This window comes from Notolepis coatsorum (assembly GCF_963971535.1).
Source record: "Notolepis coatsorum genome assembly, chromosome: 13".
NCBI lineage: Eukaryota > Metazoa > Chordata > Actinopteri > Aulopiformes > Paralepididae > Notolepis > Notolepis coatsorum.
Window position 1 is genome coordinate 49,054,271 of NC_140177.1, and position 17,574 is coordinate 49,071,844.

At 42.5% G+C, this 17,574-nt stretch overlaps 1 protein-coding gene across 1 annotated transcript in view; it reads right to left on the minus strand.

Moving 5' to 3' along the window:
- ccdc13 (coiled-coil domain containing 13) overlaps positions 1 to 17,574 on the minus strand; it is a gene marked incomplete at both ends in the record, with an annotated part of 51,180 nt that overhangs the window by 16,685 nt on the left and 16,921 nt on the right. The window contains 7 exons of the mRNA XM_084327659.1: positions 1,533 to 1,655; positions 5,563 to 5,784; positions 13,021 to 13,133; positions 13,882 to 13,931; positions 14,813 to 15,028; positions 15,378 to 15,554; positions 16,821 to 16,991. Of these exons, the coding sequence (XP_084183785.1) occupies positions 1,533 to 1,655; positions 5,563 to 5,784; positions 13,021 to 13,133; positions 13,882 to 13,931; positions 14,813 to 15,028; positions 15,378 to 15,554; positions 16,821 to 16,991 (1,072 nt within the window). The remainder of the gene's footprint in view (positions 1 to 1,532; positions 1,656 to 5,562; positions 5,785 to 13,020; positions 13,134 to 13,881; positions 13,932 to 14,812; positions 15,029 to 15,377; positions 15,555 to 16,820; positions 16,992 to 17,574) is intronic.

Here is a 17,574-nt window from a genome sequence, read left to right on the forward strand (position 1 = left end):
TGGGGGGGTGCTGGCAATGGCTACATTCTTCAAAATCTAGCAGTTGATGTTAAAACAGTTCTACTACTATTACTACTACTACTAAGAGTAATAATAACAATAAATTAGTACTTAGCTACTCCTTTTCTGAAGAACTTTGAGACAGGGTCTGATAGTACAGAATCTGGTCCTACTTTAGACTGTGCAGTTAGTTACCTCATGCAGTTCAGGGATCCTTTATTAGTCTCAGATGATTGTTGTGACAGAGCAGATGCAAGCACAAACAGTACTGTAATGAAAACTTTAAATTGTGCAACAACATGTCGGAAATTAACGTCAGACTTTAGGCTTATATCATATATATATATATTAGCTAATTAGGAACATTGATTAAGTTAAAAGTACATAATATAAGTGGTTTTCCCTTTACATTGAGAGGCTTTTAGGCCAAGGTTAAAGGGGCCCCTTTATCTCCAGAAAGGTGGCTGGTCAGTGCGGGGTGGGCACCTGTGCATTTTTCCTGTTACATAACTATGCATCCTCGAGGACCTGGTCCGAGCTGGATCATATATGGGAAAGGACACAGGTGTCTCACACTTGATTGGTCAGCCAGCGAAGACACCCTAGGTGGACGAGTATATCAGACCATTTTAGAATAGAGGAAAGGAGAGCTCCTTGGCGACTCTGCTATGCTGCATTGCTGTCAACAAGCTTGTCGTGATCCATGGACCACCCGATAATTAATTAATTATTCTTTCTGATTATTCAATAAATGCAATACATGATGTTTGAACTCATTGTCCAGTGTCTAACTGTCCATATCCTTTTGTCCTGATTCGAGGAACAACCAAATCTTCCCACATTATTGGCGAGCCAGCCCAACAAAACGCAAGAGTGACCCCCACAGCAGTAGTCATACGTGTGAGCCAGATGTCGCAGGGTCATGGTGTGTACATGCACTGAGGCCAAGGGCTGCAACGGCGTTCAGAACGGCTCCCTAGCTCATCCTACCTAGTTGCTCCTGTTGTTTCGGGGAATTACTCACTGTTGTTCATATGTTGACTGGCCTGATTAGGAAGGATATCTGCTTCAGCTGCGACAGGATCTTGATGGACACACATCACGCAGTCAGTGATTCAGACTTCCAGGCTCTGTTGTTGCGTGCCACACTCTTTCACATTCTGCCCGAAAATGGATTGCCCCTGTTGACATCAGAGAAGGTTATTTTGTAATGTGAGGAGATCGCTTCGGGTCACTGAGGATGGAATGGATGGAAATTAGCCTCGTGCTAAATCCGGCAATTTTTACACTCCACAGTGTTCATTAATTTTGCATTGTCCCGTCCAAATAAACGAATTAAATAAATAAAGGTGAGGTGAATGCAATTTGGTAGAAATGTTGCAATGGTGAATTTTGGGGTCAAGCCAAACGCTGTTAAAATCTCTGATAAATCCAGGGGGGCGAGGTGACATCAGGACAGAGCTTTTTTTGCCACAATGAAAAAAGGGCCTCGCAAGCTCCCCGCGGTTTAGTGTCCTGCTGGTGCTTCTCACAGCACCTGCAGGAGAAGCCACGCTTGACTTGCCTCATCATGTCATGGTAGAGCTGCAGGTCCTCCTCTCCGGCCTGGAGAGTGCTCTCCGGCGTTGCCCTCCAGGGTGCTGCGTCTCCTCCAGCTCAATGATCAGCCAGGGGGCCAACAAACACAGTGTCTGTGCTGCTGCAGTGTAAGGTTAACCCTTTCACAACCACACTACAGAAGGTTAACCCTTTCACTACCATAGTGTGGTAGTGAAAGGGTAAACCTTCTGTACTGTGGTTGTGAAAGGGTTAACCCTTTGTCGTGTGGCAGTGAAAGGGTTAACCTTCTGTATTGTCACAGTGAACGGGTTAACCTTTTGGTAGTGTAGTAGTGTAAGGTTAAGTGTGACCATCTGCCCATATGCAGTGTCCTGAATCATGATGGAAAATGTTCCCTTTTTTCATCATGATGAAATTAGTTCAGTAGATGATATAATTTGAAGTCACTCGCTCCTGGAATCAAAAGAGATCACTTTCTACAATGTTACAGTTTAAATCACTGGTTAATTAAGCCACACAGGCAATCGGCAATATAGGGCACCGCCGATAATGTTATAGACGTGTGATGACATACAGAACTTGTTTTGTGTGTTTGAAAGATACATTTCAGGGCATTTCTGTTTCATTCAATGGCAGAGTGAAGAGTGACAGGAAACACATGGGGATTGGGGAGAGAAGGAAGCGACAAAGGTCAAGGGTCAGATTATATGGACGGTTGTGTTAACTCGCCTTAGCTCATTGTGAGCCACAGAGAGGCCACTACTACAATGTGTATTGTGCGACGTTCTGAAGGTGTGTATATGAAGGTTATTTCAGTATGTTAAGAGAATTCGTGTCATATTGTACTGTGCAAATGCAATGTCTCAAAGTCTGTTTGAGGAATTGGAAATCATTTAAAAGGTTGACGATAGGTGATAGGCTGCAATCTGCCATCCCTCCAGGACCTGTACGCCTCCAGAACTCGGAAGCGTGCAGATGAGATTGTGGCCGACCCCTACCACCCCGGTCACAACCTGTTTGAGTCACTCCCCTCTGGCAGGAGGCTGCAGTCCATCAGGGCCAAACCCCCACACCACAAGAACAGTTTCTTCCCCTCTGCAGTGAGCCTCATCAACAAGGCTCAGGACCCTCACTGATACCCCCCCACTGTGTTACATTAACACACCCTACTGCCCACTGTATTGTTACTTCATTCTAACTAGTGTATATACTTGTATAATTGACCACATCTGCCCAGTTGCACAGCCCTGGCCTACTCCTATTCCTATTTTATTTGTACTTATAATTGTACTATATCTATCTATTGAGCTATATTTAATTTAGTTTATATCCCACATAATTTTATTCAACCTCTTATACAGCCATACAGCCCTGGCCTATATTTTATTTCATAAATATATTATTCTATTGTGCTTAACTTAGCTCATATGTCATTTTATTTTACTCCACCACTTTATTGTATTATCTGTCTGTTAATGTCTGTCCGCTCATGTCGCACCAGTAACGTCCAAAGCAAATTCCTTGTATGTGAAAAGTATACTTGGCAATAAAGACCTTTCTGATTCTGATAGAGACAATAGAGGCTCCGGATCAAGATCAAAACCACTACTGACAGCGGGTGGTGTTGCCAACACAGCACCGTGGATCCATCCCGACTGTAACGAACGCCCCACCGTCGCTGCACCATATTGGACCGAAATATCAGCGTCAACATCAATTTCAATCGCCTCCTGAAAACGTCCAAGATGAGGGGTTTTCTTCATTGTTGTCAAACGCTGTCACCTGCATTGATACATCAATGTCTCCCCGTACAAAGAAAACAGCTCACTACTTTATTTCTACTTACTGTAAATGAGCACATTAGGACTTGGCTGTTTATTTTCTTTCCATTACATGTAAATGAGAGGTTTCTACTGTGAGATGAATGGACTCATAGAGGCACAAACCGTTTTCTAGGCCCTGAGAAAAGTTCACAGATCCCTCGTATGCCGATGGCTAACTTTAACCTCTGCGTTCACGGCTCGACTGTTTACTTTAGTTTCTGGATGCAGTCAATGGTCTGCAGGAAGCATTGGTCCAGAACGAGGGAATACCTCTGAGGAGAAGGATGGAGAAAGAACTCATTCAAACCTGGAATGACAAATAGGTGAGGCTGTTTACGTATGCTGTGTTTACATAAGTTTGTGTTTGGCTTGGTGGGTTATTGGGCATTTTGGAATAAATCTACACCTTTCTGCGTAATCCAGCTTCATAAAACAATATTAAAACTGTTTGGTGAAATGTAATTTATTTGAAAGTGATGACACCCTTTAATGACCGAAGTAATCAGGAACAGGTCTATTCATTTTAAGACAACATAGTGGCTCCCCTCTGTGTGACATTATTGAAATAAGTATTGTATGAATGCATTAATTTCTAATCCAAATCAGAATTGTCACTTGAAGTGTTGTATTTGTATAGTATTGGTATTTTATTGGTTATTTGTTTATCGGGACAAACATGTACCGTGTATAAACATTTACTATCAAGACTCGGCTTTTGTGTCCAAAATGAAAATGTAAGTTTGGTTACATGACGATAGACTAAAATGCTCATGAACACTGCCTCACTTTTAGCTAAACCTGTGCAGTGCCATACTTTCAACACATTTGTGTTCAGTTGAATATGGCCCAGGACTGTAATGCAGTTAGTGACCATGACAACTATTTGCTCCATCAACAAACTAGTCTGACGTACATTAGGCTATCTACATATTTGGCGATGATGTTGAGCATGTAGTTATAAAGCTCCATGGTATCTCTTCCTTACATTTTTTTTTTATAAAAAATACATATATCTCTATGCTACATAGAGGGGTGCCTCACCTTGAGTCCAGGAGGTATTCAACACAAGCTGTGTTTTGTTTCTCTGAGCATAAAGGCTTTCTTCATCACATCCAAGGTCTGATATTTTTGTCTTGTGGCACTTTTCTCGCTCAGTCCAACGGGGACCTGCCAATCTCCCACAGGGTTCTGGAAGAAATAGTGCGGTATTTGAAGCAGCACACTAACTCAGCCATGGGTTTAAATTAAGCGTGATGTGGAGGAGAGGAGGAGGGGGCTTTCTGCTCAAATCCTTTTGGCTACATAGGAAGAAAATAACTGGGATGTTAGTATGAATGTAGGAGCCACTCACACCAGGATACACAGACCAGACAGCTCTCCGGTATGAGAAGCTCGGGTCATGCTGCATGTGCTCTTGATGTGCTCAGGGGAACGTACAGAGGGCCAAAGTGGGAATTTGTGTAGCTTATGTCCGCATTCGCTTTCGACCACTATTCCCACACAGCTGGTTTCGAGTCAGAAATGATTAGCGGTAATACAAGGTATTTTCGAACCATTCCGGGAGTTAACTTGTGTATACTATTTGTTTTAGGCTGTCAAATATTATGTGTAACAGTATGGGGCCAAGTAAAACTAAAAACATCAGAGTCCATAATGTCACAGTCGCTATGATAAAACAATACACTGTACAATATTTAGTGGTGGTTTGGTTTCCTATCACTGATCATGATTCAGCCCCTTTGGATGTAAGGTTATTACAAGAAGACTAATCTTGTCACATAATTCACACTTTGGCTCTCCATATCTCTCCGTGTTGAAGGGATGAGTGAGAGAGGCGAAGATACACACTGGGCTAATGCAATACAACAGTGACATTTAGAATACAGCAAGCACAAAGGACAATTTCAAAGACGTACAGAGATTGCCACCAGCGTCAACCCTTTCTGCAATCAGTTGTCCTTGTCTGATGCCATCAGGGCTTAAATTGATCAGGTCACACGCCTCAGGGTCTAGATCGGATTGATTGGCCTACTTAAACACATGCAGAGGGAACCATGAAAAAAAAGTCTGTCTGTGGCCAACAGGGTTCACAACATATATAATAGAAGTTTTGGGTTGAAAAGGACGAGGGGATCTGGGACACGGATGACATTTGCCGCATGACAGAGACAGACGGGACGTTTCCCCAGAGGCTGTCCTTCCCTGCAGCGGATGTGACAGGAGAGGCTCCAGCCGGGGCCTCGCAAGCTCCCCGCGGTGTCCTGCTGGTGCTTCTCACAGCGCCTGCAGGAGAAATCACGCTTGACTTGCCTCATCATGTCATGGTAGAGCTGCAGGTCCTCCTCTCCGGCCTGGAGAGTGCTCTCCGGCGTTGCCCTCCAGGGTGCTGCGTCTCCTCCAGCTCAATGATCAGCCAGGGGGCCAACAAACACAGTGTCTGTGCTGCTGCAGTCTAAGGTTAACCCTTTCACAACCACACTACAGAAGGTTAACCCTTTCACTACCATAGTGTGGTAGTGAAAGGGTAAACCTTCTGTACTGTGGTTGTGAAAGGGTTAACCATTTGTCGTGTGGCAGTGAAAGGGTTAACCTTCTGTATTGTCGCAGTGAAAGGGTTAACCCTTTGGTAGTGTAGTAGTGTAAGGTTAAGTGTGACCATCTGCCCATATGCAGTGTCCTGAATCCTGAAAATTTTCCCTTTTTTCTGTCTTAAGTGCATGTTGATATTGGTAACTTCAGGGACGTAGGTTTGATTTGAGCCTTGGTAGGGACACTTAACCCTTTCACTACCACACTACAAAGGGTTAACATTTTCACTGCCACACTACAGAAAACAAACTTCTGTAGTGTGGCAGTAAAAGCATTAACCCTTTGTAGTGTGGTAGTGGTGAAAGAGTTAACCTTCTGTTGTGTGGCAGTGAAAGTGTTAAACCATTGTAGTGTGGTAGTGAAGGGGTTAACCTTCTGTAGTGTGGTAGTGAAAGGGTTAACCTTCTGTAGTGTGGTAGTGAAAGGGTTAACCTTCTGTAGTGTGGCAGTGAAAGTGTTAACCTTTATAGTGTGGTAGTGAAGGGGTTAACCGTATGTAGTGTGGTAGTGAAAGGGTTAATCTTCTGTAGTGTGGCAGTGAACATGTTAACCCTTTGTAGTGTGGTAGTGAAAGGGTTGACCTTTTGTAGTGTGGCATTGAAAGTGTTAACCATTTGTAGTGTGGTAGTGAAAGGGTTAACCTTCTGTAGTGTGGTAGTGAAAGGGTTAACCTTATGTAGTGTGTCAGTGAAGGTGTTAACCTTCTGTAGTGTGGTAGTTAAAGGGTTCATATGAAAATATTTTTTTAATATTTTTGAAAATACTTTTGCACTAATTTGAACTTAAATAATCGGTCAACATATTTGATTCCCTATAGTTTGAGGCTATCTCTAGCATCCCTATATAAAACTATCTCTATATAAAACTATCCCTATATAAAACTATCTCTATATAAAACTATCCCTATGGGTAGCTTGATAGGTTGATGAATGTGTGTTTTAGATTAGATTCAATTCAAATGTATTGTCATTATACAGCACAAGTACAGTACAACAAAAATAGGTTTGGCATCCAACCAGAGTGCAAATGTAACAGTAAAGTGCATAATAATACACATTGTATACTATATTAAACTAGATATAAAATATATAAATTATTACTACTGGGTGTAGTGTTAATCAGATCAGACAGTATGTATCAGACAGAGTTGTGGGTCTCATTCTCCAACGGACTTACGACAAAAAGGGCATTCTCTTAGGGCCATTTGAGACCTTTTCGGGCAAGAAATTAATATAGACAATATATTATAATATAATATTAATTATATGTGTTTTATTGGGACGGTTGGTGAATCCCAAAATCGGCCCGAAAAGGTCTCAAATGGCCCTAAGAGAAAGCCCTTTTTGTCGTAAGTCCGATGCTCAGGGTGATGCTGTTGGAGGTCTGACCCCCCACCCTGACCGCCTGGGGCCTTTCACTCAGAAAGTCCAGTATCCAGGCGCTCAGAGCGGAGCTCAGACCCAGCTCGATCAGCTTGTCCAGGAAGGAGCAGAGAGCAGAGAGAGAGAGTGTGATACAGAGTTTGTGAGGTGAGAGGTAGTTGAGAGGAGAGGTAATAGCGAGAAGGTGTTCATGGTACTGGACCCTGGACTGGCTGAGATACCCCGTTGTGAAACTGACCCTGGACCGGACGACAAACCCTGAGTATTGAACATTCCCTTTTTATACGAGAGCCTGATACGTGTTTTGACCCTGGACTGTTATTCGACTACTCTAATTGCCCATCGGAATTTTGTGCTATTAATCAATAAATATCTTTTATTTATTGAAACTGCTTGTATGGAAATTGAATTTGTTTGTTTTGGACTGTGTCGAGCCTGAACACCACCAGGCTTGTCATAATATGCTGTATATACTGTACATGTGGTTTAAATTGATATTTGAAATTGTGTTACCTTAGGGGGCACAATAATAATGATGAATTACATGGTAAGTAACTAAGTGTCATGTACAAAGGTCTGATGACCATATAAAATATACCTGGAGCGGGCTGTAAATGAAACCAGCCCGTCCAGTGAGTGCTTTAAGCACAGGTCCCGGTAGGCAAGTAAACAAACAAATGCGTTTTCCAAAAGGTAAATGATATTTATTATATAATTGTGACGGGGTCCTCTCTCGAACTCCTTTGATTCTCTCATAAACATAATGCAAAAGGAGGGGAATGAAACCCACAACATATAGACAAACAGGGAAAAGGGTAAGGGGAGAACAAACAAGATGAGTATAATAAAGTAAACGAATATCAGCGTCCACAGACACTAACCAACCAGCCAGAGGTTGGTACTGGGAACCACCCAGCAAACGTACCTAAAGTACAAGTCCACACAAAGTGGCAATGGCATACAGTTTACAATAATATATATAGTTCCACTAAAATCGAACAGTGGCAAATGGCATTAGAGTTATCACTCCACACTCAGTGGAAATAGGGCACAGAGGCCAACAATAGAATACTCACTCAGTAGGTAAGTGGCACAGAGGCCAACAATATATATATATATATTATCACACAGTACTTGGTCCACACAAAGTGGTAAATAAGCACAGTATCGTTCCACAACAGTGGCAAACAACGGCACCCTCACTCCACTCTGGTCACTGGCAAATGACAGAATGAAGCGCCCCGGTGTGTGTGTGCTGTCAGGCTTTATCCACCCGCCCCTCGAGGCTGTTGCCATCAGCTGCCACTCATCAGACAATCAGCACTCTTCAGTGTAGGGACGGGCGGCACCTGACAAAGAAAGAAAAGGACAGGCATTAGTTACCATGTCACACACACACACATACAAAGCATAACATTACCTATACTAACCTGATGTTCACATGGTGTCACAAATACAGTAATAATGATAATGACCAACCCACGTACGTCACACTAAGGAGGAACTGAATGTTAACAAACTGTTGATTAACTCTCAATGACTTTCTCCGTGGAGGGAAGTCCTTCCAGAATGGGTTCTACTTTGCTTCCCAATGACACATTCAGCAAAGAACTACACATAATATATATTATGACCCCATAATTATACTTGCGTACCTCTAATTCTAAAAGTTAACTATTAGTTCAATTATATTTCTTCCAATACGTTGTTAAGATATAGTTTAAATAGAATTCCTAGGTACTTAGAGTAGAATGTTAAAAGCAATTATTAAAAGAAACAGAGCCAATACACGGGCATCAACTTGAGAAGAATTTAAACGCAGAATATGACAGCTGTACAAAATGCTAGCAATCTCACTGCAGGGCCGGGTCCTTCAGTCCGTTGAGTTATGCTTCTTTGGATATTAGGTCAGAGAGACATCTCCTGTTTCCCAGAGTCCTGTCAGACTGGTGGATGCTCCTTGGGGAGAGAGGTGTAACCCCAACAGACAAGGAAGAAAAGTGGGGGGTCAGTGCAAATAAAGAGCACAAGCTTTTTTTTTGTTATGCCCGCTTGTTCAGCCCCAACCATACGAGCAGATAAAGAGCACAATCTAAAATCTCCTTGACACAACGTCGCACCATGCCACAGCCGTGCCCTCAGGCGTAGGGGAGAACGGGGGACGTTGTCACATGGGTAGGTTGTCACATTCATTATATTTCACCACCAGAGGGTCCTGTCCCCCATACTTTGGTATTTAAATGTCCAGAATTGGGGTCAGAGTTCACCTACATTGTCATATTTGGAGTGAAACAGCTGAATTTGAGGTGAGAGGACTTTGTGTTTTTCATGTCCATTTGTAAATATTCCGCTCATCAGTATTTTTCTTCTAGGCTTTTACACAATTGGTTTATAATGAAACAATTATTACCCTTAAAAAGTGTGAAGGGATAGCTATAGTTTAGATTGTTGTTAGCTAGCTAACTAGTTGTTAGATGGCTGTTAGCCTTGATGCTATCAAGACATTCCAGTTGGGGTTGGTCGTCACATTTTATTTGGGGTTGGTTGTCACATGTTGTGTAGGCTATTATTGTTAGGCCCATTTATTGTGTTCTTATTTTGTTATATAGGATGGCCTAAAGATGTGTTTCCTGTTTATGTTCATGTTAAGATACATTAAGGGTTAGAAATCGCGCTGAGCCATGGATGCACACTGAAATACTGGCCGCTATGAAAAACAGAGACAAAAAATGCTCTGAACTTCATAAGTCAGACAAAGCTTTCCAAAAGCTCAAACAGTGAACTCCAAGCCCACGTGGTTGAACTAAAAATTCAAAGAAACAGACTAAGAAATGACGTAAACACCATGATCAGAACCGCAAAAAGAAATTTCATCAACGACAAAACTGAGGAAAACAAAAACAAACCCCGCAAACTTTGGAAATTACTCAATAATCAACTAGGCTGCAGTAAAAAAACTTAAAACCAGATTCTCAAACATAAACATAAAGACGGACAACACGCTCATCACAGACAAGCTGGATGTAGCCAATTACTTAAACATCTTCTTCACAAACATAGCCACAACACTGGTAAACAAACTACCCTCCCACTCAGGGTATTATGGGGTAGAACACATAGTAGCATACTACAAAAACCTAGGGGTCCACAAAGACGACTTCAAACTTGAGATGGTAAGAACCGATGAGGTACTCAAAAAATTGAGCGCCCTCCAACCTAACAAGGCCACTGGCCATGACAACATCCCCTCCAAATTCCTCAGAGACGCAGCAGCCGCCATCACCCCAGTCATCACACACATAATAAACCTCTCTATAAAACAGGGACACGTCCCCAAGGACTTCAAAATTGCGAGAGTGACCCATCTGCACAAAAAGGGCAGCAAATTAGACCCAGGCAACTACCGCCCTGTTTCTATTCTTACCTCCATCTCGAAAGTCATGGAGAAAATAGTCTACGAACAGGTCGAAAAGTACCTGGCGAAAAAAAATCTAATCTACAAATTCCAATCTGGCTTCAGAACGTCCCACTCCACTGACACATGCCTCCTCTATTTGAACGACCACATCAAACAAGAGGTGGACGCGGGCAAATACTGCGGCATGGTCATGCTGGACCTACAAAAGGCCTTCAACACTGTCAATCACTCCATTCTGATTGACAAGCTAAAGGCAATTGGTTTTGATAGTTTATCAGTGAGCTGGATGCAATCCTACCTGGAGGGGAGAGAACAGATGGTAGAGGTAAACGGTACTCTATCCCCCCCCCCCCTCACAGTGAGCTGTGGTGTTCCACAAGGAAGCATTCTAGGACCGCTACTCTCCCTAATTTATGCAAATGACATGTCGTCAGCCTGTGACTGCAACTTGTTCCTGTTTGCGGACGACTCAGCCCTGCTGGTCTCTGACAAGAACAAGTTGCAGGTTGAAAAAACCCTCAGCTCGGAACTAGGCAAAATCTGCATATGGCTCGCTGATAACAAACTATCATTACACATGGGCAAAACAGAGTCCATTCTCTTCGGTTCAAATAACAAACTCAGCAAGACCGACGGCTTCTCAGTTGCAGTGGGTGACAATATTGTCACAAGGAAAGACGAAATTACCTACCTAGGTTCCATCCTAGAGGCAAATCTTTCCTGTGACAAAATGGCATCCAATGTAATAAAAAAAGTCAACCAACGAACTAGATTCTTGTATCGGATCTCCTCTCTGGTAAACAAGAATACCCTGAAGACTCTGGCAGGAGCACTCATTCAAGGGTACTACGACTATGCGTGCACCTCATGGTACCAAAGCACCTCAAAGGCGCTTAAAACAAAATTACAAACATCACAAAACAAACTGGTCAGACTACTACTTGACCTTACCCCCAAAACCCACCTCACCCCTGCCCACTTTGACAAGCTAGGATGGCTTAGAGTAGACGACAGAGTACAGCAACTTGCAATGGGCCTGGTCTACAAGATACACTATACGACTAAGGTACCCATGTACATGTCAAAATACTTCCCAAAGGTCAGTGAATACCACAACCACTACACCAGAGGAAGCTCAACAAATCATGTTAAACCCAGATTTGGCTCAAACAAGGGACTAAACACGTTTCACAATTATGCCAAATCAATGTGGAACGCCCTACCCAAAGCTGTAAAGGAATGTGAATCCCTACCCACATTCAAAACCGCTCTTAAAGAGCACCTACGGGAGGCTGCAATTCGAAACTGGCCACCGTAAATGCCCAAAACCATTCCCAATTACCCTCTTGTGTCAATCAGTGTGTGTATATCTGCCTCGTTTGCCATTCTCTCTTTGTCGGTTCATTGTTTGGATTTCCCTACTAGTGTTTGCTGTCTAGTTCCTCTGTTCCTGTGATCCTGTTACTCCTTCCAGTATTTTTGTAGTAAGTGTTCCTAGTGTTCATTTGTTTGTTCCTCCCCACCGCATGTATATATTCCCTCCCCGCCGTATGTATATTTCTCTCCCACCCACCAACCCCCTCCTAATGTACAGTCCCCTCCCCATCATATGTATATACTCTGTCAGGATCTAGGGGTAACAGTACTGTATATTTGAATACTGTTTATGTCACAAATGTATCAGTACTAAATACCTATATGTCCCTATGCCATAAATGTCATGTATGTTGTGTATGTCATAAATGTCTATATGAATTGAAAATGGGGGACCCTGATGGAAACAAGACAAACGTCTTTCTCAGGTCTGCATCCCCTTAACAATTGTGTGTATTAAGCCATACTGTATTGTACCCATTCTGCAATCTGTTAAATAAAGTTTTCATTAATTCATTCATTCAAGTTATGTATTTGTCAACTTGTCAATGCAATTAAACTTTCAAATTTAGTTCTGCCTTCTTGTCTTCTTTTTAAGATTTTCCCATTAAAACACATGGTGACAACAACCAACCCCATAGTGTGTGACAACCATCCCCATGATGGGGTTGGTTGTCACAATGTCAGAGTGTCTTTGATAGGTGATTAACTCTCGTTGGAAAATGAGAGGGATACACAATTCAAGCAAACATCTTAAGCTTCAATTTAATGTAGAATGACTATTGAAAGATGAGTAAAAGATGTGACAACTATCCCCGTTCTCCCATACCGATTCAATGGCTGTTGCTGCCTTTGCGCGGAGTCCACCTTTTGCCATGATGTTGTTTTATCCACTGTTCCAGGATCAGTGCCCTGCGACACTCCTCCTGTAATCTCTGCTCTGCCTCCACACACCTCCTCTCCAGCTCCTGTTCCAGGATCAGTGCCCTGCGACAGTGCAGTATAGACACCAGTGTTTCCCATAAATGTTTCCCATTAATTTAAATGTAATTAAAAAATATATATATATATATATTTAAATATATTTTCTTTTATATAGATTTTGCCAATAGGGATGTATCAGTAGTATTGGCAGTGGTAGTATTCGTAATAGTAATCCAGTATATTTTTTATTTTCTAAAAAATAAACCAGGTCAACACAGGTAACCACTTTTGCTTCATTTCTTTGATGGCTCAAATGTATGCTCTAGTCCAGTGGTTCCCAAACCTCTCCTCGAGACACCCCAGCCGTTCCATGTATTTGTTAAATTCCACCACCAGCACACCTGATTCAACTAATAAAGGGCTAGTTAAGTTGAATCAGTTGTGCTGGTGATGGAATTTAACAAATACATTGAACGGCTGGGGTGCTTCGAGGAAAGGATTGGGAAGCACTGCTCTAGTCGATTTTGTGTTTTGAGCACAAAATTCATCATCGATCTAGCCTCTTTATTTTGCTCTCAAGAGGAGGGGCAGAGGTTCACCCACCACAGTCTCACAAAATCCTGTGGGAAACACTGAGACACTGCTATGGAATTCTGTTCCAGATCATATCTACCATCAATCATCTTCTCAGAAGCGGGTCCCCTCAGACAAAACCACCAAAAGGAGGTCTGTGGTTTAATGTCGTCCTTGACATGGGAAACTAGATCCCACAGCAGACTCCACCAGTTTATGTCCAAGTGTAGACACTGACCTGGGCGAGATGAGGACACAGAGAACCATCTGTATATAGATACAGATAGCCTGCATAGAGACATAACAACGCAAGTACAAGATCTGTGAAGTGTGAGGCATTTCACTAAATTAACAGCCTCCGTTCACTTGTTCTGAATCTCAAACGATGTCTTCTTCAAATCACAACTGTCGCTTCCTTCCAATAGTTGTGATTGGAGGATCAAGAAAAGAAGGCAGGGTTTGACAAGTGAATGGAACAAGTAAATGAAACAAGATTTTTAAGAAGAACACATTCATATTTACTGCAAAGATCTTGGGGAGTAGTTTTGTGTGCGTGTGTGTATGTTCTTGACTTGTGCTAAAATTGGGGACATATTTCAGACTATAAACCACTGTCACCAATTGGAAGAAAAAACTGATTTCCATGTAAATGGCTGGGGTTAGGAATGACTGAATGCAATGTCCCCAGTTTCACACATGCACACACGCACATACGTCAAAGCTGCTGAGGAGAACCAGTCTCATACTGTTTGGCACTGATCAATTTGACTGGAGCAAAGTAATAATCTTTCTCTTTTTTCATAAACCCCAAAAAAACATGATCTAACATGAACTTCTAACATGATCACCACTAGTACACACGTACCGTGCAGAGCTTATTCCCTTGCTGCTGTCTCCCTCTGCTGTAGAAGAGGTGGAACTGCATGTTCTCATCTTGATGCCAAACTGGCTGCCTCCATCCTCCTTCTGTAACAGGTGTAAATGTACACTTAACCCTTTCACTGCCACACGACAAAGGGTTAACCCTTTCACAACCACACTACAGAAGGTTAACCTTTCACAACCACACTACAGAAGGTTAACCTTTCACTACCACACTACAGATGCCTGTTTGTGTTTGAAACAGGTCCACAGTCAGACGTCAGTGGCACTTTTAAAAGCCTGTTTACCTTGATGGAGAACTGTTGGATCTCCTTCTCCAGCTCTTCGACCTTGTTCTCCTTCTCAGAAACGATCTGCTTCAGCTGCTGGATGAGTTGGCCTCTCTGTATCAGCTGCTCGGTCAGCTGCTGTCTCGGGACCTGATGCGTGTCCTTACTCTGTGCATCCTGCTGCTGCTGCTGGCTGAGCCGACGCAGAGTCTGCTGAAGCTGGCTCTGCTGCTTCTGGTCAGGGGAGACGTGACAGAGCAGACGAGGTGGGTTAGAGAGAGCGAGAGAGAGAGAGAGACATACATACATACATACATACATACATACATACATACATACATACATACATACATACATACATACATACAGACAGACAGAGAGACAGACAGACAGACAGACAGACAGACAGACAGACAGACAGACAGACAGACAGACAGACAGACAGACAGACAGACAGACAGACAGACAGACAGACAGACAGACAGACAGACAGACAGACAGACAGACAGACAGACAGACAGACAGACAGACAGACAGACAGACAGACAGACAGACAGTTTTCTCTTCTGATGTCATGTCTTACCAGCAGGGCAGCCACCAGCTCGTTGTCATGTTTGTCCTTATCCAGGAGGATTGAGATCTGGCTCTTCAGGATTTTGATTTCAGCGGTCAGAGACTTGTTCCTAGCCCTGGAACCCTCCAGCCTCCTCTTAATTTCCTCCTGGTCTTTCAGGAGGGTGTCATACTCCCCAGTGATCTTCTGTCCGGTACAGTAAAGGGAAGAGGACCTTAAGAACATGTTCATATTTTTGGTAACTGAGTGGATTTTAACCTGGGACCATAGGGTCCACAAGCAGCCGCACTAACCAGCTGAGCTAAAGGGTCAGACCTGTTAGCAGATGCTGGTTGACTGCGACCGACTCCTCAGCAGTTTACAGTTCGATCCTTCCATATGTAGAACAATATAGAAGTCTAAAATATAAAAGTAATCCAGCGCACACTAGGAGTGTTCAGATGGACCTTTCAGAAACGGTGATGTGAACACTCCTGGTGTGTGTGCTGAATGACTTTTATCTTGGACACCATGTTGTTCCTGCTCTGACTGGCACCCTGGACAAGTAGTGCTGCTGTGCACAGGGAACCCACTAACTCTCATCATATAACTTTGTTCTGAAAATACATGAACAACCAATACAGAGTACTTGCAATTGAAGAAGAAGGAGTCTTTATTTGTCATGCAGATTAACACACACACATGCGAGATGGGACAGGAAGATACCCTAGGGTCTACATTTTACATCACGTAGGTTACCTGCTGTTAAAACCCTAGTTTAGAGTGAGCACCACCCACTGTACTTTTGGGTGCTTAGTGCCTGTCAATGGGGGTGGGTTTTCATTTGCTTTTTGTGTTTGATTTGGTGCCACTGGTAGTCCTCCTTGATCTCTGTGTTGCCGTTTATGTAAATAAATATTATTATTTTGCAAACTGTTTCCTGGTTTTGTGCCGCTGCACCCTCACCCATCATGTATGTTGCCTTATGTTGCGCCCCTCCACAGGGGTGCGTAACAAATGTATATATACATTTATATATAAAGCCATTCTGGGTAGACTACCCTGTTATTTATCTGTCTTGCTAACCGGAAAACAGGGCAAATATGGGTTACAGTCTCAGGAAACTATACTTATGTCCCTAAAGTTCAGACTGAATTAGGAAAAAGGCCTTGGATGGAATAGTCTGCTAAATGAACTTAAACTCCAGGATCTAGTCAGAGTCTTAATTAATTTAAAGGCATGGTGAAAGATATAGAAATGGAGGTTAATGAATGAGCATAACCTCCATTGTCTTTAACAATGAATTTAGTCACCACACCAACTTAAAATCTGTAGATTTAGTGTGAGCTATAGAAACATTTTATACAAATAAAAACATCACTCATCTAAAAATCTAAAATGGACTTACAGTAGATGGTTCTTTGTCAGAATAATTCTCCCTGTCATAATGAATACACTGGACCTGTCTTGTACCTCTAAAGCTTCCTTCTTCTCCCTCTCCATAGTGCGGATATAGCTGAGGTTTTTGTCCTGAGGTGGCGTTTTCTGCAGAACTTGGACCCCTAGAAGTTCCTCCTCCACACTCAGAACACTGGGCCGCATCTGCTGAGCTGACTGGTTCAGCTGCTGCTCAAGGTCCCGTACCTGGGCTCAAAAGAACACAATTGATTGAATGAATTTATTTGACAGAATTAAAATACAATACACCCACAAGCATATCACATAAAATGATTATCAGGATAGCACAATCAAATCACGTGACTTATTTTCATTGTGGCCACAAGATCAGGCAGGCAGACAGGCAGGAAATGGTTACAAATACCAATCAGCAGCGGCACAAATTAAACGTTACATACATTTATAAACAGAATAGACGTTATTCATCACAATACACATAGTGACCCTCTGGTTTACCACCCAGCATCACCCAGAAGAGGGTTCAACTTCCTCTGTGTGTCAGAAATGACCTTGAGGGGACAGTCCAGTTGGTAATGCTGCTGCAGTTAAATTCTTTAACGAACACCGCTAGCTCTGTGTTGAGAGGCTCTCTTCTTCTCGTCTTTTTACTGTGTTATGTAACTTGTACTCAGGGGTGTAAAGTACTTGAGTAATTGTACTTCGTTACAATACTTAAGTGCTGTTTTGGGGGATTTGTACTTTACTCAAGTATTATTAGGTTTGTATACTTGTACTTTTACTCAATTACATTTCAGAGAAAAAATACATT